Consider the following 23,389-nt stretch of genomic DNA (forward strand, 5'->3'; position numbering starts at 1 on the left):
CCATTTGTGGGTATCCTCAAGGCTGAGACCTCATAACCCCACATTCAGTTGTTCTGGTTCCAGGGCAGCTCCAGGGGTCCCCTCTCTCCCTCCCAGCCCATCCTTGGCCAGCCTCCTGTCTCTCCCGCTGCTGCCCCCCTGTGGCCACCGCTGCAGGCATCACTGCAGAAGGAGCCAGGCGTGAAGTCACTGCTCAGCGGCAGCAGAGGAAGACTTGTCTTGCAGCAAGCCGCTCCTCCAGACCTCACCTCAGAGCCTAAATTCCAAGGGTGAAGAACCAGAGAGAGGAGCGGAGTTAGGAGGAACAAGGGACTCTTAGTCAGGCAGGAGGAACAGGGGACTCTGGAGTCAGCAGCCCTGGGCTCTGGTCTCTATTCTGTCCCTAGCAAGCTTTGCGACCTTGGACAAGTCGACTACTTCCCTCTCTGGGCCTCAGTTTCCACCTCTGAACAACAAAAGAGGTGGAACCAGTGCTTATGATGGTCCTTCCAGGATTGGCCTTCTCCTACCCACATGCTGGGGCCAATCAGGTAAGCAGCTGCGAGCCAGAGAGGAAATGCCTCCAGGGCCAGGTAGCTGAAGTCAGGGGCACACAGGCCCAGGGAGGAGGAGTCAGCTAAAGGGACCCAGAGTGTGTGCACGCATGCAGTCACTTCAGTCGTGTCCAACACTTTGCAGCCCTGTGGATTGCAGCCCGCCGGGTGCTCCTCTGTCCATGGGATTCTCCAGGCAAGAATACTGGAGTGTGGGGCCATGCCCTCCTCCAAGGGATCTTCCCAACTCAAGGATGAGTGGCAGGTGGATTCTTTACCACTGAGCCACTGGGGAAGCCCACAAGGGACCCACAGATGGGAAAGCAGTGGTATGGACATTTCAAATTTCCACTGGCGTCCTAAGGGCTTCTTGGGGGCCAGTCTTCCTCCACTGTCATTGTCCAGCTATCATAGGACCTTAGGCAAGTCGGCTCCTCCCTCCCTCTCAGTTCTTCGTCTGTATTAAAAAGAGAGATTCATGGTCTCATTTCCTTTAAGGTCTACTTCTCATGAGATAAAAGGCTGAGGAGGGCTCTGAAAGTCCATGGCCCATGGAGATGAGAGGGGCGGCCTGTTTCTCACGCCAAGGTTCCTGCACTGGGCCATCCCTACAAAGAAAGCTGCCTCCCCAAGGGCCCAAGGCCGCATTCCAGATAAGCAAGCATTTCTGGCAGGTCCGTTTGGCCCACAGATGGTTGAGCTTCCCAAGGGGGCGGTCTGACACCTCCCTCCCTCTCCACAGTGCATGGCTTCAGGTTTCTGCCCGTGGGCCCTGCATGATGACCTTTCACTTTGACTGCAGAGAAGGGCTCAGTGGTGACCTCAGTGGATGCACTCCCCTCTGCTGGGTGCCTCCCCTCAGGCCCAGTAAAGGTACGTGTACTGACTGGTAAGAAGTTCTCCAAAGGGGCCCTGCCCTGGAAAGGAATTTGGGGGTGGGCAGGGGGTAGGAGGGACGCAAGGACTGGGAGGTAGGCACATACAGCTTGGTGGAGCAGAAGGGTGACCTGCTGGAAGACTGGCTTTATCCCTGTCCCACGTTGTAAACAATCAAGCCCACCAGCCCCTCCCCCGTCCCCAGCCCCCTCCATCCCCACTGCACACACCTCACCCCACCCCACCCCTTACAAAACCAGTTCCAGCCTTTCCTCCTTTCCTGGTATCATGTGAGGATGCCGTCATCCAACTGTCACAAGGCTGGGAAGCTCAGTGTGTCCTTGGCTCCTCCCTTTCCCTTGTCCTTGGCGCATCCAAGGCCAGGCCATTCTGATTCCCTGCTATAAATCAGGCCTGCATCGTCTATCTCCCTCCTGAGTTGCTGGCTGACACCTCCTACCTACCTCTGATTTCATCTCTTTCTATTCCACCCTTCCGCCTGCCAGCTACCCTGCACCTGTGTGTCTTCCTTTTTCATCCCCCTGCCCCTCACACCTCTCCCCATTTCCTATAGTGAAGCTCCCCCTTAGACTTGCAAGCAGCCCTAAGGGAGAACTTGCTCCCTTGCAGGACCGTGAACTTAACACCATCTGACCACAGGGCTGTTCCATCCTCCCCTAAGGCCTCACCTCTGCCTAGTCTGAAATCCCCTCCCCATCATCCATCCTTATTATCTTCAAGGTCCAGCTCAAAGGCCACCCCTTCCTGGGACTCCCCTGGTGGTCAGTGGTTAAGACTCCATGCTTCCATTGCAGGGAATGCAGGTTCAATTCCTGGTCAGGGAACTAGGATCCCACATGTCACATAGCACAGCACCCCCAAAAAAACACCACCCCCTCCTTCCTCTTCACCTTTCTGGCACCGGTAAGAGAGTACTTTTAAAACTCTGCTTGGTATTACACTCACATATGTAAATAGATAGTCAATGGGAGTTTGCTGTATGACTCAGGGAACTCCAACTGGGGCTCCATAATAATCTAGAGGGATGGGAGGTGGGAGGGAGGTTCAAGAGGGAGGGGACATAGGTACACCTATGGTTAATCCATGTTGATGTATGAAAGATATCAAACCAATATTGTAAAGCAATCATCAGTCAATTAAAAATAAATATTTTTGATTAAAATGTTAAAAGATAAACTATAATTAAAAAAAAAAAAAAAAAACCACCTCTCTGGTTGGTATTAAACTAATTTGGTTAGCCTCAGGGGCAAAGACTGTGGTCCCCCCAGGACATAGCACGGTGTTAGGTCTTGAGTGCTAGCTGGCATCTTTTCCCTGTCAGCTCCTACTACATGGTCTGGAAGCCAACACCCTCTGCTCCCATATCAGTAGGTCACAGAGGCCTCAACTTCCCCTTTAGAGGCTAAGTAAAATAAAAATAACTAAAACTTTTGACAGCACTCTACAGTTTGAAAAGCCTGTTCCTTTGCCTTTGGATGATTCATTCCATCATCACAACAACCCCTGAGGGGGATCTACAGGCTCACTTCAGTGATGGGAAAGCCGAGCCCTAAAGCAAGAAGGCCTGCAGGCAGGCAGTTGTGGAGACTGGAGACTGAAAGTTTGCCCAGGCTACTGGTCTAGTTAGAAGAGACCCGGGCTGGGTCTCCACCTGGCCCCGGATAAAGACCAGGTGAGTGGGGAAGGGGCCCACTTTGGTTCTATATGGGCAGGGCCTATTCCAGAAGCCAAGGGCTACCAACGGGATGGGCAGCAACCTTGACGGAAGGCCCACAGGGGAGGGATAGGGAACTCGGACAACCCCCGAGAATTAGTATTAAGGGGTTTCTGTGGCTCTGACCACTGGCTGGTGAGAGCAGCGAGGAGGGATCTGCTATGGTCTGGGTTTAGGCCAATAACCCCCACACACCCCCCACCTGCAGACCTGCCAGACCCTCTGTGAGCAGGTGAAGTGTGGAGGGACCAGGAGTACCTATGACCCAGAACAGATGAGAGGAGGAGATGTCCCTGCACCAGGTGGCCCTGGAGGTTCCCATGGCAACAGCCTGCCAATCCAGCATCTGTCCAGGGCCCCAGCAGAGGGGGCTGGAAGTGGTCCTCCAAAGGAACACAGGCCTCTGGCCTTCAAGGAGCTTATAGGGTGGGGCAGGCTTGAAGGTGACCACCACCCCGTCCCTACTCCCCAGCATGGGTGGGAGTAAAAGGCAGCGGTGAGACTGGGGCCTGGAGGACCCAGGGAAGCAGGAAGAGATGGGGAGCATCCTGGAGGAGGTTAGGGCTGGAGGGGGCATGATGAGAGAAGGTGGCGCTGAGGGCAGGAAAGGAGGTGAGGCTGAAGAATGAGGGGCCGGGGTGGGAGGAGGAATGGCAGGTTGGGGGACCGCAGGGAAATAAAGCTGGGGGCCGGTCAAAGGAAGCAGAATTTTTCCACTTGAGAGGGGAAAGCCAAGGAGGGCCACCCCCGACTCTAGTGATTCCCCCAAGACACCCCGGAGCTGAGCACTTAGCTGGGGGAGTTCCCAGAGGAAAGGGCAGAAAAGCCAAGTGCTTAAAATACCAAATGCTTAAACTGGAAGGGCCCAGGCCAGATCCTGGGGGCCAAGCAAGGTCGTGTGGGAGAGTCCAGTGGGTCTACCCTCCTGCATGGTCAAAGATGCCCCCGGCCCTGTGGGAAGGAGGGAGCTCTGTTCCCACAGCTCCAGCCTCCCTTGGCTCGTCTCCACGTGCTGTGCCTATGACCAGCGAGCATCCTATGATCTGAGGCTTGGGGTCCCCCCTCTTTACCAGCGCTGCTGTAGGGTGTGACAGAGTGGCACAGTGACCTACAATGGGCAGGAGGATCACTGACGGGGGACACCTGAGACAGGGTAAGCAGAATGGCCAATGTCCTTGGTGTCCTGGCCCCTCCCCAACCTACCCCCTGGGTTAGTGGCCTTTTCTTCCTGATTCAGCAGTTTCAGAAACCTCCAGCTCAGCATATCACTTCCTGAGTGGCTCAGAAAGAGGAGGGGGCTTGGGGGAACTTCCTAGCCTCCTTGAGAGTTCGTTATGCAAACGAAGGAAATGGGCCCTAGAAACGAAACTGAGAAGCCCCATGCAGCCCACACCCTCTGGGAACCCAGGGGGCCAGTTTGTGTCCCCTCCCTTTCTAGCCTGCCTCCCTCTCCAAGAAGTGTAAGTTCTGAACACCTGCAGAAGGCAAGCAATGTGAACCAGGCTTCCTCAGGTGGATGATGGTCCACAGAGCCAGGATGCCAAATCCAGACCCTGGTCCCCAGGCTAGACTGTACTTGCTTCTCCCAACACCCACTCTAGAAGACTCTTTTCCTAAAGCCCCTTTTCATCGACCCTCTGCCTATGAGGAAGTTCTTCCTTAGGTCTAACTGCAATCCCTCATGCTGCAGAAAGTGGGCTCCACTGGACTATAAACTTCTTAACACGCCTCTGTATTCTCAGTACCACACTGCCTCTGGTACACAATAGAGTGTAAATGTTTGCTGAATGAGTGGACCTTGTTCCATCCCCACCCTGCCTCACCCCCCTCCTATTAGAATTCAGTTCAGTTCAGTCACTCAGTCATGTCTGACTCTTTGCAACCCCATGGACTGCTGCACTCCAGGCTTTCCTGTCCATCACTAACTCCGGGAGCCCAAACTCATATCCATCGAGTCAGTGATGCCATCCAACCATCTCATCCTCTGTGGTCCCCTTCGCCTCCCGCCTTCGATCTTTCCCAACATCTGGGCCTTTTCCAATGAGTTCTTCGCATCAGGTGGCCAAAGTATTGGAGTTTCAGCTTCAGCATCAGTCCTTCCAATGAGTATTCAGGACTGATTTCCTTTTCTCCTTGCAGTCCAAGGGACTCTCAAGAGTGTTCTCCAACACCACAGTTCAAAAGCATCAATTCAGCTTTCTGAATAGTCCAACTCTCAAATCCATACATGAATTAAATAAGCTAGTACCCTTAACGGAGAAGGCAATGGCACCCCACTCCAGTACTCTTGCCTGGAAAATCCTATGGGTGGAGGAGCCTGGTAGGCTTCAGTCCATGGGGTCCCTAAGAGTCGGACACAACTGAGCGACTTCACTTGCACTTTTCACTTTCATGCATTGGAGAAGGAAATGGCAACCCACTCCAGTGTTCTTGCCTGGAGAATCCCAGGGACGGGGGAGCCTGGTGAGCTGCCGTCTATGGGGTCGCACAGAGTCGGACACGACTGAAGTGACTTAGCAGCAGTAGCAGTACCCTTAAAGTCCTTTAACAGTGAGCAACCCATCAGTTCTTACAGAAGCACTTGTTATCAATTATAGTCCCCTCTTGGGCAGACCCCTGGGCTTCCCTGGTGGCTCAGACAGTAAAGAGTCTGCCTGCAATGTGAGAGACCCGGGTTCAATCCCTGGGTCAGGAAGATCCCCTGGAGAAGGAAATGGCAACCCACTCTAGTATTCTTGCCTGGAAAATCCCATGGACAAGAGGAGCCTGAAGGGTTACAGTCTATGGGGTCACAAAGAGTCGGACGTGACTGAGGGACTAATACACCTCAGCTCTACTAACACGCACCTTGGACCTGGCCTGAAGTCACACGTTCATTCTGTCCCCCCATGGGGATTTCCAGGCCAAGCAAGAAGCCCAGTCAGGAAGGACTTTCTAAAGAGAAGCCTGGGGCAATCTGGGTCTTCCCAGGCGAAGTAGCCAGACAGTGGCCCAAGTCAGTGGGACTGGGGTCCAAGATTTGGGGCACCAAGTGGTGAGGTAGGTGAGGTCTGGAGCAAATGTGGAGCCACGGCGCCACCTAGTGGTTCCCTCACCCGCCCCCCCCCCCCGCCCCGCCCCGCCCCGCCCCCAATGCAGAAGCCTGCGCTGTGAGGTGGGGGTGGGGAGCCCCTCCTCCACACTCTAAAGGGAGTGAAATCACTTCTGAGTGCCAAATATTGGACACATATTTTGTTTACATTGATTTATTTACAATCCTGCTGGAAGAGTCCCCAGCCCTTCAATCTCCCTTTTTGGGGATTAGAAACCCAAGGTTCCCAGGGATTAATTTGCCCAAAATCACTCAACCTGGATTTGAGCCCAAAACCCACTTGCATATTTCTACATCTCCCAGGGATGCAGCCAAGACAGCTGTGAGCAAAATGGGGAGTTCCAGCCCAGAGGGCCTGAGGTTTGCGGGGAGAGTGAGGTGGCGGGGAGAGGAGAAGGTGAGTACCAGTATGAGGTGGTGGGTGTGGGCTTCCCCTGCGCTTATAGAAACAGCCCTAAGCGACAGAGCGCCCCCAATGTCACAGCTCCTACAGAATGTTATTGGAATCTGAGTCTACAGTTCACAAGCAGAGGTGAGGCCACGTGAGGAGCAGGGCTAAAAGGGGGACTTCGAGTCTCTAGGGATAGCTCCTTCCAAATCTAACAAAACCCCAGGGAAAGCCTTCAGGCTGGGCCTCCAGCCAGCCGGGAGCCAGCCGGGAGCCAGCCGGGCGAATCGAATCCCAGGGTGCATGGGTCAGTGTGTGCAGCCAAGGGGCCCACTCTGGGCCCTCCTACAGACAGACACACACACACACACACACACAAGTTCTCTGGCTTTAGAATCTGAATTGCCCCATACCTCATATCCCACCCTACAGACACACACACACACACACACACACACACACACACCACACACACCACACACACACAAGCACTCTGGCTTTAGAATCTGAATTGCCCCATACTTCTTACCCCCACACAACCCTCCTAAAAAACAGGCCTCTCTCCCATCCCCCCTTCACAATCTGGCTGCAAGGGTCGCGGCCCTAAGAATTTGCATTCATTTGCATAGACAGCACAGCAGCTCCAGCTAAGGCCTTTTTGTGGCAGAAGTGGTGTCAGTGCAGGGCTGGGTGATCTCCAGGCTGCTCTGTGAAGGACATTCAATGACACCAACGAAGCCGAGGGAGGTGGCAGCTTAACGGTTCCCAGGGGACAGACAACGTGGGGCCTCAGCCCTGGCGGTGGGGGCTGTGCTCCTCCCTGGGCCCCACAACTCTGTTCTGCAAATGTTTGTCCTTCTTCCCAGACCTGTGGGGGGGCAGGGAGTGGAGGCAGGAAGAGGCCTTTAGAGAACAATGTCGTGTGATGAGAAGGGGGGCCCCCTGACAGGGGACCCTGTTCCCCCTAAGGCAGGTGACAGGGGCAGCCACCATCCATCAGACTGGGGGAGGGGAGTGTGGCCAGACCTGGTGTCCCAGGACAAGGCCCCAGCTGGGGAGACAGGAAGCAACCTCTCTTACCCCCCAGACCACACAGGTATAGACAGCACAGGGCAACTTGGGAGGGAAAAAACTCTAGCCCCAAAGGGGACTCCCCAGGACCACTCTGGGCTGAGCTCAGGCTCAGCTTTCTGTCCTCAAGAGACAAAACCTCAAACTGAACACCGACAACTCAGGGCCCTTCACACACACACAGACACCCCGCCCCACCATCACCTCCTGCCCCCTGCTCTGTCCCACTGACCCAACTCCCCCACAGCTGCCCACCTCTTCTTCAGTGCTTTGTCTCCAAAGAAGTGGCTGAAGATGAAATCCTCAAAGTCGTCCACCGCGTCGTCATCACCTGTTTGTCTCACCGCCACCTCCTCCAGCTGGTCCTCCAAGGCGTCTACAAAGTCGCGGAAGCGGAGGCGGTCGTGGCGGAAGATGCCATCCTCGCCGAAGTAAGCGGGAGAGAGGGGCAGCTCCTCGGTCAGCGGCCCAGCCCAGGGCAGCCGCGCCAGGTACGTCCTCAGCAGAGAGGCCAGCTCCTGTTGCCGCACGGGGGCTAGCTCTATGCCAAAGAAGGCCAGGCCCTCCTGCCGGGCACACTCATGCACACCTGAGCAGCCCTGGGGTGCCTGGTACTTGTGCCTGGACAGCTCTGCCCAGAGTGGCAGGGGGTCATGCCTGTCTTTAGCCCCTTCCTTCCACCGAGGGTGTTTCTGCCTCTCTCCAGAGGGGTGGGGGCGCCCACTTTTCCTGGGGGGCTCCTTGGAGCGCTGTTGCTTGCCATCCTTCTTGCCGGCCCACTCCTCCACCCTTGGCTTGCCCTCCTTCCGCCTCCCCGCCAGCTCCCTGTCCTCCTCACCCCGCCAGCTCTTCTCCCGGCCGGATGCCTCCTTCTTATGTTTCCAGTGCTCGGTCTTCCAGTCCCCTTGCCTATCCCACCACTTTTCCTTCCCACTCAGCTCCCTGGAATTCTGGAAGTGAGGCTTCTGATGCCAGGCCTCTGAGACATTGGCAGGGACCCCAGGGTGCTGGCTCCAGTTCTCCAGGCCCCGCAGCTTCTGGGCCAGCCTGTGACCCAACTCAGCCAGGCCAGCCCGGGCTGGATCCCCTCGGCCCGCCTCCTTCAAGCTCCGTTCCAGGTCCTGCTGCACAGACCCCAGCAGCCGCCGCTGCCGCTCCAACTCTTGCCTTAATGCCTGGGCCTCAGCCTCTAGTTGTTTCTTTTGCTCCAGGAAACCAGGGCTTGGCTCCTGCCCCGTGGGGCCTTGCTCCTTGGTGACCTGGCCAGCCTGTGGGCCTCTGCCCCACTGGAGACACAGCCCATCTGCACCCTGGACACAGTCAGCCTCCAGTCCCTGAAGCTGGGCCCGCAGCTGCTGCAGCTCTGACTCCAGGGCCCGCTGGGAGGCCTCGCCCTGCTGGAGGGCCCCTCGGAGCCGGGCATTCTCCTCTTCTAGCCCTTTGGGCTGACGCATCAGGCTCTGAAGCTCTTCCTTCTGGGCCTGGAATGGGAATAGGGATAGAGGACCCAGGGAGTCGTCAAGGATGGGTCCAGTGCCTGCTACCCTAATTCCATTCCATTATAGCCTTTATGGCCTGAGAGACTCAGAGGATTTGGTTCTCATCTCCCACCCCATCTGCACCCTTCACCTGACCCTGGGACCCCCAAATTCCACCACAGGCCTTAGCTCTGTCTGTTTATAAGCCCACACGTCTTTAATTCACTTAAAGAGAGCCAAGATAAGACTCTCATTGCCCTATTTCCACCTCCTGTACCCAAAACAGATATTATTAACTGATCACAGCACTTCTTCCCACTGAGTCTTGGCATGTTCTTCAAATCCTTCTCCACACAAGGCTCCAGGTAGACCATGCCAATCAAGCAGAGGTGGCATGCCACGTGAAGCAGATATGCCAGTCCTGGCCTAACCCTTAGCATGCAGGACGGGAACAAAACATGGAAGACGACTGGACTCTAGTGGGAAAGGGAGGGACTGGACTCTAGTGGGAAAGGGAGAGGGTCAGCGTATGTGGGTGAACACAGGAAACTTCTTTGCAGGGAGGAAACTGGACAGACAGACACGTGGCCTAGGGAGGGTGTCTAGTCCACCCCAACCTGCTTGTGCCCACCTGCAGCTGGGCCTGCAGTAGTCGGATGTCCTGGTTCTCCTTGGCCAGCTTATCCAGCAGAAGGGCCATGTTCTGCAGGCTGGGGACACTGTCCAGGAGCTCTGAGGTCTGTAGCTGCTGTAGTCCATCCTAAGGGCAAAGGTGGCTCAGTCAGTAAAGAATCTGCCTGCAGTGCGGGAGACCCAGGTTCGATCCCTGGGTTAGGAAGATCCTCGAGAGAAGGGAATGCTACTCACTCCAGCATTTTTGCCTGGAGAATTTCATGGACAGAGGAGCCTAGTGGGCTACAGTCCATGGGGTTGCAAATAGTCAGACACGACTGAGTGACTAACACACACACACACACACACACACACACACAAGGGCAAAGGAGCCAGTCACCCCAGCCCAGCCCCACGACCCCGACAGCCCCCACCAGGCCCCTCACACAGATGGAGACAGTCACACATGCCTGCCCATCCCCCACAGCCTCCAGCATCTCAGTATCAGACTCCACATCTGGCAAGACCTGCAGGTCCACTTCCTCCAGGGGCCCTGTGGGAAAGTGGAATCCTGAAGCTGGCCTCAAGGCACACAGAGCCCTGTCCTCCTCCTCCTCCCTGCCCGCCCCCAACACATACACACAGTCACTGTCCTGTCCTGGACCTCACCCTATGGCTGAGGGATCCAGCAAGGTAAAAGGTCAAGGGTCACCCCGAATAGCTGACATAAGGCCTATAACTGAGCAAAAAATGTACAGCCCCCAGCATCCCTACTCCTGACCCAGAGAACTGCCCCCATCAGCCTCCCTCAGGGCTGGAAGGGGACAGACACAAACTGGTCAGGGCCCATCGTCACTCACCACTTTCAGACTCTGAGAGACCACCTGAAATGGAGACAGAAGAGTCTGGTCAGGCCCTCAGAAGCAGGGGCAGAATGGGGTCAGAGTACTGCAAGAGGGGCCAGAGCAGAGCCTCAAGGTGCCAGCAGGGGAGGGACCACTCACCAAAGAGGAGGACCCCCAGGCCCAGCAGGACCAGGGACCCGAGGAGACACATGTTGAGGGAGATGCCCAGCTGCCCGCCTGCACCCTCGCCCTGGACCTGGTCCTCCACACCCAGGGTGGCCGCGGGCTGAGGAGTGCCGGGCTCCCGACCCCGCCGCCTCCGCAGACCCTCCACATCCACATCGGTGTCGTCCTCGCTGCTGGAGTGGTGGGCCTCCTCCCTGATCCAAGCTGGGGGAAGGGAGGGGGCCAGGACAGTAAGGCAACTGGAGAGACAGGACAGACAGACAGACAGACCGGAACCAGAGGCAAACACAGGAGACCCCCAGCCCTGATCACAGAGGGAGAGCATGGAGACCCTGCCCACATGTGCCTGGGCATCAGTGACCACCCCTGCCCAGTCTGGAGACCAGTCCTTTCTACTACATACAAGATACAAGAGCAACTTTCATCCTAAAAACGCCCTCCTGCTCCCACTTGTGCCCCCTGCCCTGGTTCTGTCGGAAACCTGGCCATGCCCTCTCAGCATCTCTTTTCAATGCCTGGCTGCTCCCAGTCCTAGAGGCAGAGGTCTCCCTGGCACCATTTCTGCTCTTCTGCCCTTCTCACCGCACACACAATCACCCAGTCTCACCCACCCCGCCGGCTTTCCCCTAGAGCAGATTGAGTCCCTCATTCGTAAACTCCTGACTGGCCTCCCTAGAGCTCCAGGCCTGGATGTCTGACCACCTCCTGGTCTCTTCCACCTGGCTGTCCCTGGGGACCAAACACTCCACACGCTGCCTGCCCTCCAACCTGGTTCTCTCCTGGCACCCCCCCGATGCAGGGCAAGACGCCAGTGCTCCACGAGCCAACCTCAGCCCTCCCTCTTTGCCTCGCATGCAGTTTGACAACACGACCCCTAAACATCTCAGCGGCACATGCCTCGCATCTGCCTTAGTTCAGGTCTTCCTCAGCTTCATCTGACTGCAGTTGCCCCCTAAATGGCCCCGGACCCCGCCTCCCCCTCTACGCTGTCACCCCTCAACAAAGATGCATTCACACACTCCTGCCACCAGCCTTGGACGCAGCCTCCTCGGTACAGGACAGGGGAACCCAGCCCATTTTGATGCTGCAGCCCTGGCCTGCAACGTTCTCTTCCTCCTACCCTACCTACCAAAAGTCCACTTGCTCAAGGTTCCACTCAAATGTCCCCTCCGGTGTGAACCTTTTCCCCAACTGTCCCTGCCTCTCCCTCCCCTCGACCTGTCCCCGACTAAACCACTCTCCCCCCCTTCCTGTGGGGGCACCTTAATCACACCACCTTTGCCCCCTCACAAGTCCGACTTGCACCCTGGCTCAGTCTAGTCCACCTCTTACACAGGCCGTGAAGCCAACCTGCTTTCCCAGAGCTGACTCGTGGAAGGGACTCAGGGAATGAGAGCCAAATCAAGAGGCAAGTAATAGAGGAGGCCCCACAGTAGAGAGTAAAGAGTTAACCTAGACCTAGGCCCTGCCACTTATCAGCTGTGTGACTTAAGCCTGAGTGTCCCCGGGGGTGACGGTGGTGAGGATTCACTGATACAGCTTAAGGAAGGCTCCAAGCTGCCAAGTCCTAGGGCCTGGACCGGAGCTGTGCTCGGCAGTGATGTCTATCTATTCCCACTCCAACACCTTCTAGAAGGATAGTGACAGGAGAAACAAGGAGGACTCTCACCTGTTTTGGGGGATGAAGGCAGGCTGCGGGGGGGGCTCTGATCCTCCAGGTCCTGTGAGTCTGGTTCCAGGCCTACCACCTCAGGGGTCTCTTCCAAGTCTCCCTGGGCCTCTGTGTCTCCTGGGCCAGGGGACTCCACTCCAGGGTCATCACCTTCCAGGACACCCTGCTGCGGATACAGCCGTGAGCACTTCCCACTTCCCCTGGCCCTCCCCACTTCCCGCCCTTCCCCCAGGGAAGGTCCTCACCTTGGCCTCAGCCTCCTCTGACAGGATGGGCCCAGATTGGGAGCTCTCACTCTGGGACACCGTCTCTGTGGCGGGAGAAAAGACTCAGGAAAAACACCACGGCCCCCCTGGCTCCCACAGGCTGCAACCAGGCAGGAAGGGACAGGAGAAAGCCAGGATGGGATAAGGGAAGGTTTAAAACTGAGATCAATGCTGGGAATAAGACCAACTGGCCTCCCTCTCCCTGAGGAAACTGGGAAACCCCAGAACATGGAAGACAGGTGGCTGCACCGCCCCCCTAAGCAGGGCCCTGTTACCTCCTCCATCCAAGGTCCCAGCCGATTCCTCAGCAGCTGCCCTGGAGGGGCTCTGAGGGGCCCCGGGAGCTCTCTCGGATTCTGGGTCATTCCCAGATTCAGGACCCAAGGTCTCCACAGGCAGGCTCTGGGGGCAGGGGTACAAGCAGAAGGGCTGCTCTAGAGGAAGGACGGCAGGACAAAACCAAGAGCACGGGGTGCTCTCCAGGGTGCCCGAGACCAGCCCGTGCTCAGGGGTCCCAGCCCACACCTTACACATACATAATACACTCAGCAGTGGTTGCTCCAAAGTGGGCAGGGGGCAGCTGGCACTGTGACCTCTCTGCTCAACACAGTGTTCAGCCATTCCCTAACTTCACTTGCTGCTCTGAGGAACTTTTGGAGGCCAAGTTTCTGTGAAATGAAGACGCACCACTGGGGACTTTCCCGGTGGTCCAGTGGCTAAGACTCAACATTCCAAATGCAGGGGGCCGGGATTTGATCCCTGATCAGGAAACTAGATCCTGCATCCACAACTAAGACCCAGCACAGCCAAAAAAAAGTAAATGTTATTTTTAAAGGAATCCTATATTTACAGGAATTAACTTCAGCCTCCTGGTACTTACTACAGGCTGTGTTCTTATACTGACAGCATAGAAAGAGGAGTCAGAGTAAACCCACCCTACATACAGCCTGGGCAGGCACTTTGCCTGGTCTGTATGGTGAATGGGAGTACATGGAGTTGAAAAAAAAAAAAGAATTAAGTAATTCAATCAGACATTAAACTAATTAAAAAAAAAAAAAAAGGACCACTGGCCCAAGACACTGGACCACTCTACAAACCTGGCAGCCCACCACCACCTCCCCAGAGAAGCAGCTGCAGCCTGGGTCTCCCTCCCCACAGGTGACCAGCTCAGTAACCGGCAAGAGAACAAAGTCCTCTGGAGCCCAAGGATCACAGTCCCATCCCCCACGGGCTTCCCCCCAGTTCTCACAACGGGCCACCTGCTCCATCTGCCAAACTTTTCTGGCTTTTCCCGCTCCCTGCACACCCCTCTCCCAGGAGCTGACAGAAGCCCACCTCACCCCAGCCACAGCCAGCCTGCCTCCCAGGGTGTTCTCAGCCCAGCCATCTACAGCCTCAGCCTCTCCTTTTTCTGCAAACGCCCCCTCAGCAGGTCCACCGCCTGCTCATCCCATCCATGGCTTCCGCTAAACTTCCAAGAATAATTCTTGACCTTAATATGTTTCTTTACAAGACTCTTTTTTTAAAAAAGATTTTTTTAATGTGTACCATTTTAAAAGTCTTTATTGAATTTGTTACAATATGGCTTCTGTTTTATGTTTTGGTTTTTTGGCCCCAAGGCATGTGGGAATCTCAGCTTCTGGAACAGGGATCTAACCCCCAGCCCCTGAGTTGGAAGGCAAAGTCTTAACCACTGGACCGCCAGAGAAGTCCCTCTTTACAATTTTCAAGTCATCTTTTTCTCCCAGTCCCTCCTATGTTAAAGGAAACACAACTCCTCCTCATTAAAGGGAGGACAGCAAGGTGAAACAGCTGGCCTGAGGTCCCCCAGCTGTCTGCAAGGCAGCCAGGGCTCTGGCTGGGAGCACGGCGTCGTCCGCTCTGCCAGCCAGCCCCAGTCCATGGGTCCTGCTCCAGCATCATACTGAGGGCGGCTCCCTCACTCCCCATCAGTTTCTTCAAGGCCACTCAAACCCGACGTCTCTAACTCAAACTCCTGAGCTACCTCCCTCCCTGTGGGATGAACATACCAAGTCCTTGACAAACTCTCCAGCCACTCCATTCCCCATCCTGCCAGTCCCCTTCTCAGAGGCTTCAGGGCACAGGAGTCCACTGGGTTCTCATCCCACCAACTACAACCTGGACTGCAGGACCTTCAAAACGCTCTCCCCCTGTTCCCACACAGCCCACATAGTGGCTGCACCCTCTGCCCACAGCAGTGATGGTCCTGACCCCCTCCAGCTCAGAGCCTGCCCGCTATTTTCCATCAAGGGGCGGCCCGAATGCCTGAGCCAGACCCTACAGGCCTCCTCCGGAGGCTCGCAGGCTCTGATCCAACCTCACTTCAACACTGTCTGGCCCACGTCTCCACCTCCTCCATCAGACCTCCTCAGTCTCCCCAGCACAGCTCATCTACTGCTGCCTCAGCACCTTTGCTAATGCTGTTCTCCCCACCAGAATTTCTCCCCTGCTTCTCACAGCTTACCCCAACAACTCCTTTCTTTCAAGCCACGGTCCAACTCCCAACTCCTGACTCCTGGGGCCTGATCGTATTCTCCCTGCCCCTGGAGTTCCTCTCAGAACCAGCAGGAGGTGACAGGTGTGATAATCAGGAGCAAGGAAGGGGGACAGACCCAAAAAGCAGCCCAGCCTGGCCAGAAACCCTATTCCATATGGTTCCCAGGCCTGCTCTTCCTACCTCTGAGCCGGCAAGCACCCAGCTATTGTCCGAGTCTGGGCAGGAGGCCATCACCGTTGAGGTCCCCGCAGCTGCTGAGGCTGCCACCTGCAGAGAAAGGCTCTCTTAGGGACTCCAGCTCCCTTCGGGGGAGAAGGGATGTAGACAGAAGCCTCAGCTGGGTTCCAAGTGTGAGGGCTGGGCAGTCACTTCCAGAACCAGCCTGGTTCCAGTCCTTCTGACCCCAAAATCCGAATTCTTCTGGGCAGTATTTGCCTTGCAAATCAGAACGTACCAACAGCTGCAGTGAAGTTTGCCTTTCCCAGGGAGCAAAAGAGCCCTTGGGAAACTGGGAAATGGAACTGACCTTTAAAGGTCAGAGAAGCACAGGGCTGGAAAAGCTCTGGGAAAAATCCAGGCCAACTCTCTCATGTTATAGTCAGGGAAAATGAAGGCCCGAAAACTGGCTGACTTGACTTGCCAGCGATGAATAGCAAGTGAGAAGACTGAGGAACAATCTGGCCCTCCCTTCCCCTCCCCAGGCTCCCTCACAATCCCACCTCCTCCCCCAGGGCCTGGAAAAGGAAACCCCATGGCCTTCGTCAGCCACAAGTCTCCCACCAACCCATCACCCACCGTTAAGTCCTCTGTATGGTCTAGTTTGGGGTCCTGTTCACTGGCAACACGATGAAATCAATCAGCTAAGATTCTGATATAACTGAGTTCAAGGATCAGGCTCCGAAAAATCTGCCAAATGATTCTCACATGCAGCCAGGGCCGAGAGCAACAGCACAGCTTACATCCATCTGAATATACCTTTAGTAAGTTTCCTTGTCACTCTCCATTCTAGGTCGTTTCCCTTCTTAGCAAACTCCAGCGTTTCACCTGAGGACACTTGAAGGTGACTAAGAAAAGGGATTTGTGGCAACTCTCATGTATACAGAAAGCACTGTACCATTTGCAAAGCATGGACAATAACCACGGTTGTGGCCCTATTCCCTGCTAATCTGCTCTGACATGGTGGAGTAGGGGTGGGAAATCACTCCAGCTTCAAAAGCCTGACACAAAGCAGGACAAGAAGAGAAGGACCTACCCCTCCGTCTGTGACCAACACTATGGCCCCAGGCTGGCAACCGGGCCCTGGCATAAAGCTGAGGGGAGGATGAGCTAAGCCCCTGGTCTTGGACTGTGATCCTTTAGAGGCTTACAAGACTGCTTGCTGAGGGGCTAGAAGGATGGTAAGTGGAAAAGGATCCTGAAAGGAAATCCTGGGGAGAGGAAGTAAGGCTGGGGTAGAAGCGCAGCAGCTCTACTGTGGGAAACCACTACACTTCCCCCTTCAGTGGGACACACCGTGGGAGCCCTACACAGTGCCTCCCAGAGACAGGCCCCCATCCCACAAGGAGAGAGAAGAACGGCTGCAGTGACTTCCCCACACCGCAGTCCAGCGGGACACCCCCGGCCGGCTTCTACAGGCATCCACAGAACCGTCACTGTGCTGCCTTCTGGTCTCAGGCCCCACCCCCGCCACTCTGTCATCATCTCCCCAACCCCAGTTGCTGCGTGTGACTCTTAACAGGTGGCAGCAGGAAGGAAGTGGCAGCAGCTTGGGCTGAAGTCCCTGTTTACCCCTGGCTGTGTACAGCCTGCTCAGGTCCTCCAGAAGCAGGCACTATGGCAACCAGGGTGATGTCAGACCTACTGTCTCCATGGAAACCAGAAACGGTATTTGGGTCAACAAGACAAACACTTCTGAGACCCAAACAGAATACAGTCTGGAACCTGTGCACTCAGGGTTCCAAACCCTGGCTGGTACCTCTCTCTTGTTTGGATTCGCTGAAGATCCCATAAGTTCTCCCTGTTCCCCCCCAGGCCAGCATCTCACTGCCTTATTAGGAAGTTCTTTCTGCTGTCTAATTCCCACCCTTCCCTGCTGCTTTCAGATCTCTTTCTTCTCATCAACCTCTTGGAAGAACACCCACCTCCACCCCCTCCTCACTACTCCCTCTCCTTTTTTCAGGCAAGATTCAACAAAAACATCCTGTAAGGATTGTCAGGGACTTATGCTATTTCCAAAAGACAGCTAAAGGGGGAGCTCTGCCACTCTGTTTAAAGCTGGGAAGTTTCGTCCAGCTAATTTCAACCCCTCTAAGAGCTGTTTCCCCAAACCTCTAAAATAAAGCACCCAGGGCTACAAAAACTTGTCTGGGAGACCCAGAGCAAGTTCCTGTTTTGCAAACGGCCGCCCATGATCCCCCTCCCTCCCGGCCCAGAAGTGACAAACAGCTCTATAGATCCTGGGTGGAGCTCAACCCTTCAACGTTCTACCCCTCCTCTCCTCTACCCTTCCTCTCCTGGGGATCTCTGTTGCCCCTGCCCCGCTAGGGCATTACCTGACCCAGCTCTTGCTTCAGTCTTCAGCTGAACTTGTTGCTGCCTCTCCGGCTTTACAGATACAAGAAAGGAAGGTCACGTGACTGGGAACTGACCAATGGAAAGCCAACTTCCCTGAGGGGGGCGGAAACTTTTGGCCAATAACAGCTAGACTTGAGAGCCGCGGGGGTGCGGCGGGGGCGGGGCAGTGGGGGCCGCCTGCAGAGCCCCTAAACCTGGGCTTACCTCCCGGTGGGACACTGGGGTTCCAGCAAACTCAACTGGGGGTCACCTCCCCTCCTTTTCCAGTGGCTAAACAATTTCTGAAGGGAAGACCCAGAACTGAAAGGCAAGGGGGTGGCATGTCCAGGACAAGGAGCCAGGTTGGTCCCAGGATAGACAAGAGACAGCTGCAGGATGGGGGAGGAGAGTGGCAAAGTGTGGGTTGTCCCTACCCTCACCCTGGCGCCGATTGTTTAAGGATGCCACTATTCTTTTTTAAAAGGGGCAGAGGGGGGTGCTGAAAAGCATCCTAAAATGCAATCTGCTAGACCAGGGCAGCCCCTTCCCCCACCCTTGGAGCTACACTGACCTCCTGACTCAGGAGTGGGAGTGGGGCACTACACGGAGAAGCACTAATGGCAATTGTCTCCCTGAAGCCTTGGGGCCGAAGATCCTGCTTGGCTCTAGGCCTGGCCCAGGAATGTGCTCAGAAAGGAAACTTGTGTTCTCACAGCAGGGACACAGGGAGAGATGGGGCAAAGAGGCCTCCCCAGGCTCCACAGCTTGTATTAGGTCAGCTCAGGGGCCTGACTCTTCCAGCTATCCCCACTTCCAGAGACCCTGGGGGGTCCCTGTCCTCACCCCCGCAACCATCCTCACCAGCAGTGACTGACTCATTCCAACCTTGTGCACACCAACACCAAGGAGTCCAGGTGTGGATCTTCCGAGTCATTTTATTAATCCAACCGTACAAAACTTTCCCCACCACATCTCTGCCACCCCCACTTTCTTCCAAAAAGCAGTGGCATGAAAGGGAGAGAGGGACTGACCAGGCAGCCCCCCATCCCTGGCCAGGAGCCATCTTACAAAATGCAGGGCGGTGCAGCGGGTGGGGTGGGGTGGGGTGGAGACCACAAAAACATCAACAGATAGAGGGGCAAACAGAACCACTAACACAACACAAAGTTGAGCAGTGAGGGGGTTGCCATCTCTGCTGCAGGATGGCAAGGAACACTGGAAAAGAGAAGCCGAGGCCACTCCCTTCCTTCGCACAGCCTCGAAGGCTGCATGCTCCACCGGGGGAAGGCAAGAGTTCTGCAGTATACCTGTCTTCTCTTCACATGTGTAAGGTCCCAGGAGAAGTGGGGGCAGGGGACCACCAGCTTCTCTCAGGGCCAGACCCCTAGCCTGCCTTCTCTACCCCATTTGAGGAATGTGTGTAGGAGCTGTAGGGAACAGCACGCAGCTGTGAGGGGCTCCTCATGGGGCCCCAGACCCATCTCTGGCAGGCAGGGCTTAAAACATGAAAAAATAAAGCCTTGGCATGGAATTTGGCTGAGAAGCATGAGAACAGCTCGATCACCAGGCCAGAGAAGACAGAACAGCAGGGAGAGAGGGGAGCAAAAACATCCAGGCTCTGGACTGCATTCTAGTACCGCATCAGTGAGGGTCCTGCAGACTCCCCAACCCATAGGCTGTGACAGGGATCCTTTTATCAGGAGAAAAAATGAGGTATAAGGGCTCTGCGCCTTTTCAAGCTTTCCTTCCATCAAGGCAGGGAACTCGAGGCGCCGAAGTTGAAGACCAGCGCTTAGTGGGGGAGGAGGGGTGTACAACCACAGAATCTGGGCTTCCAGGACAGTCTGAATGTCAAATATTCTGGTCTGTCAGACCACACATCCCAATTTTTGGCAAAAACATGGTCATTAGGGAAAAAGCACAAGAGAGGCTGAGAAAGGACCAGTGACTTTGGTATGAGGGAGATATGTCCTGACAGCATCTTATCTACTGTCTCCAAGCCCCAGATCACCAAGAACTGCCATAGCCACGTACTCTCCTGCTTCTTCAAGCTATTTGGTTTCTGAAAGGGGACGAGATGGACAGGTGAAGGAGTCAAGGGGAAGGTAGGAAAAGGGGAAAATCTCCATTTATTCCCTAAAGCTATCTCCCAGCGCCCATGAAAGGGCTACCGCAGAGATGGGAAGAGACCCAACTCCTCTGGCCAGAAACCTTTAATACTGGACTCCAAACACTAAGGCTGGAGCTGTGGAGCTAGAGAGGCATGTTAGGCACAGGTGTTGGGGGCATCCATCATCTGTAGAGGGGACACCCCTGCCCTTCGGATCTTCCTCCAGCCTCTTTCCTCTTGCAGCCATACCCCTGGGTTTCCAGAGACAGCCACCAAAAATGGCTCTCTTGGCAGGGCTTTGGTTTCCTGAACCTCTGTAGATCTCAATGCGTAAGTTTCCACAAGAGTGAGAGATACAGGCTCTTCTGCCTGCCCACCTCAGTTCCTTTTTCTGCCCCCAGGAGCCACTGGGTTTCTCCCCCTTGGGGATGGGAAGCCGATGGAAACCAGGACCAAGAGCCAGACAAGAAGGCAATCACCCTGAAAGAGCAGGGAGGAACATGTGCACTTCCCTGGGCCCCTCGCCAGCATCACCCATCGTTAGCGGCCACCAGCTGCCCCATGCCCTCGCGGATGTAGACAGACTGAATCTCCTTGGTCTTGAGGCAGAGATCGCAGGCCCAGACAGCAGAGGCCTCGGTGGTCAGCAGCCCATAGGCGCTCTCAGTCATGCCTGTGCACTCACGGTGGAACCACTTCTGGCAGGAGGCCTCACACAGAATGGCATCTTGGTCGTCATTCACCTCGCTCCGACAGGCACCACATGGATACACCAGGCCTGGGGGAGGCTGGGGTCCTGAGCCCCCACCTGCCTTTCCAGGGGGTGCCAGGCTGTTGGCATCTGGAGTGCCCCCACCCCGCCCACTGCTGTTTGGAGGAAAACTGGGCTGATTCCCATTAACAGCAGCAGCCGGGGAGCCCGAGTGGGGCTCCTGGGGAAAAGCAGTGGCCGCAGGGGGATTTAAGGGCTTCCCGCCATCCTCACCACCAGGGCCAGGAAAGCCAGGGTCCGGACCAGGGAAGGGACTTGTGTTGGGAGGCAGGCTGGGGAGCCCCTGACCAGGTCTCTGGAGAGAAGGGCCAAAAGGTGCCCCTGGCTGGGCAAAGCGTTGGGGGAGAGAAGGGGGGCCCAGCTCCCCTCTGGGAGGTTGTCCCATGGTGGGTGAGATCATGGGGCCAAATCCCCCCACTGGGCCTGGCATCATCTGCCCACCAGGCGGGCTAAAGTTCTGACCCAGAGGCTGGTTGAAGGGTTGGCTGGGAAAATTCATGTTACCTGGGGGTGGATAGCCAGGGCCCTGGGGGGGCATGTTGAAAGCAGGGCCCATGGGGCTGGGAGGGAAAGGGGGTGGCTGTCGACGAAGAGGCTGAGGACCTCCTCCACCCCCAGTGCCATAGCCTGGGGGTACCTGGCCTGCCATGCCCCCCTGGACACGGAAGCCCCCAAAGGGGACGGGACTGCCAAGGAATGGAGGGGCCGCGCCCCCCACCTTAGGGGCTCCGAAGTCATCCTCAAAAGGGTTGGATGCAACCAGGTGATCCACCATGGGAGTTGGGGGTGGTGCAAACTCCGTCAGGTGAGAGTACGCAGGGCCCTGGGGAAAAAGATGAGGGAAAGAGGATCATGGAGAGAGACCCAGAGCTAAACCAAGAGAGCACCAGAAACACAGAACCAGTTTTAGAGGCTAGTACCGGCCAGTTCAGACAGACCTTAAAGTGCAACAAAGAAACACAGTGGAGACCACAACCAACACAGCGCCCTAACTGTTCTGAAAAGGGGCAGAACTACACTGGAATCCTAGTTTTGACACTGAGTAACCTCAAAGTCCTGGAGCAGGCACTGAACATGTTTAAGCCTCAGGTTTCTCACCTGTAAAACAATGCTATCTCCCAAAACCACTGAAGCATTTTAGCACAATCCCTGGTACTTAGAAAAGGTTCAGCAAGTGATAGCTGTTATCATCATGGGGGAACCAGAACAGGACAAAAAGGGGAGAAGACGATTCTAATCCCCGCTGACAAAATCTCTGGTCAAATCGTCTCATCCCTACCCTACTCCCAAAATGTTATAAACTGAAGGAAAGGACCAGAAAAGGAACAAGAAAGACAACTTTCTCTTCCCCCTGCAGCTGATGCAAGATGAAGACATTGGGGTGGCAGAGCAGAGAACCCAAAGGGGCTACCAGAAATTACCCCCACAACCAACCACCATTCACCTGAGTGTTTGACTTCCTTCGCTTCTTTTCTGGACTCTTCATTTGCAGACCTGGAAAGGCAGTAAAAGGCAGACACAAACAAGTTTCCCTGAGGTTTCCCCAACATCCTTTCTCCCAACCACGATCTAGGAGATCCTTCTAATTTCAATATATTCTTGTTTATTTACTTAGTATCTAATACTTTGTTAGATACTAACAAAGGTACACTACGAAGAATAAATGGGATGCCACACTCTCAGCTGCCTCTTCCTTTAAATGAGAGACGTCCCCATCTCTTGATAGCCTCAGACTCCCAAGTGGCTCCTTCATTCCAGGTGCCCCAAACTCTAGGATCGGCAGTCAGTGACCCCTCGTCACCAACCCTTGGAGGGCTCCACCCACCTATCCTTTCCACTGAGCCTCCCCTCTCTTCAGGGCCCTCAGCCTGAGAACCGCCACCTCCCCGGCCCGCCAGCCCTCCCTCCAGGTCCGAGAGTTCTGAGCCTCGCCAGCGCCAGCCCCAGCCCCCTCAGCGTTCTCACCGGCCTTGCCCTGCTTTCTCCCGGTGCTGGGCGGCGCAGGGGGCGGTGCGGGGCCGCCACCTCCCTCCAGCTTGTCCGGTGGGGGCGGCGCCGAGGCGGCCATGGAGTGGGGGACCCGGGTCAGCAGCGGCGGGGGACGGACGCGCCCTCGGGGTGCACCATGGCCCGGAAGGGAAGGCAGGGGCGGCGCAGGCCCCCGCGCGGCCGCAAGCCCGACGTGCGGCGAGGCGGGGGTGCCGAGCCGCGGCGCCAACTGCACGCTCGCCCGGCCTCACCGCCCGCCAGCGGCCGCAGCCACAGGAAGCGGAATTCGGCGTGGCAGCCACCACTGCGCTCGGCGAGGAGGGGGAGCGAGGCCCGGGCCAGACCCTCCCCCGAGCGCTGGGCGGGCAGGGCCGTACCAAGGCGCAAGCCTGGGGGAGGCCGTCTCCAGCCCGGGAGCGCGGCGTGCCGGCTCGCTAGGGAAGACGGCAGCCCGTCGGCCCTGCGGCTGGGCCGTACCATCGCGCGCCGAGGGGCCGCCGCAGGGGTGCACGCTGGCCCGAGCCGCCTGGGGTCAGGCTGTCCGCGATCCCACCCCGCCTCGGTCCCCGCTGCAGACACGAACATCCCCTGGCACGGTGGCCCCGTACGCCCCACCCCGCCGCACCCTCCTACGCGAATCCCTAAGTTCTCACTCAGCGCGACCCAAGCGAGTCCAGGTGAGGCCGAGTCCGGC

General features: G+C 56.2%; 1 protein-coding gene and 1 non-coding gene across 6 annotated transcripts; one reads left to right on the forward strand and one right to left on the reverse strand.

Annotated features, from left to right (window-relative positions):
- Window positions 1–6,373: 6,373 nt before the first annotated feature.
- Window positions 6,374–23,011, reverse strand: PBXIP1 (PBX homeobox interacting protein 1). 5 transcript variants are annotated; one of them, XM_070367274.1, is made up of 13 exons: window positions 22,672–23,011; window positions 22,151–22,200; window positions 21,425–21,529; window positions 15,452–15,538; window positions 13,029–13,155; window positions 12,733–12,797; window positions 12,485–12,650; window positions 10,789–11,019; window positions 10,645–10,668; window positions 10,255–10,337; window positions 9,804–9,932; window positions 7,950–9,175; window positions 6,374–7,491 (listed from the first exon to the last, which is right to left on the reverse strand). In XM_070367274.1, the coding sequence occupies exons 1-13, from the start codon at window positions 22,772–22,774 to the stop codon at window positions 7,413–7,415; spliced, it is 2,475 nt and encodes an 824-aa protein (XP_070223375.1). In that variant the 5' UTR covers window positions 22,775–23,011; the 3' UTR covers window positions 6,374–7,412. The 5 variants fall into 5 exon arrangements, with proteins under 5 accessions (XP_070223375.1, XP_070223374.1, XP_070223376.1 ...); XM_070367273.1 differs by having other exon boundaries at window positions 12,485–12,653; XM_070367275.1 differs by lacking the exon at window positions 21,425–21,529 and having other exon boundaries at window positions 12,485–12,653; window positions 22,672–23,010.
- Window positions 13,617–13,747, forward strand: LOC138987347 (small nucleolar RNA SNORA51). Its single transcript, XR_011463832.1, has one exon. It is a non-coding gene; the product is annotated as a small nucleolar RNA SNORA51 (small nucleolar RNA).
- Window positions 23,012–23,389: the final 378 nt, after the last annotated feature.

This window comes from Bos mutus, chromosome 3 (assembly GCF_027580195.1).
Source record: "Bos mutus isolate GX-2022 chromosome 3, NWIPB_WYAK_1.1, whole genome shotgun sequence".
In the NCBI taxonomy this organism is placed as follows: Eukaryota; Metazoa; Chordata; class Mammalia; order Artiodactyla; family Bovidae; genus Bos; species Bos mutus.

What these genes read in the sequence shown, in the direction of transcription:
- PBXIP1 (XM_070367273.1), bottom strand. Translation starts at nt 22,774, where the DNA reads ATGGCCGCCTCGGCGCCGCCCCCACCGGACAAGCTGGAGGGAGGTGGC. An exon ending in ATGACTTCGGAGCCCCTAAG is followed by an intron (nt 15,539 to 21,424) that starts GTGGGGGGCGCG and finishes CTTTCTCTGCAG; the next exon opens with GTGGCAGCCTCAGCAGCTGC. An exon ending in TCTCTCAGAGTCTGAAAGTG is followed by an intron (nt 10,338 to 10,644) that starts GTGAGTGACGAT and finishes ACTTTCCCACAG; the next exon opens with GGCCCCTGGAGGAAGTGGAC.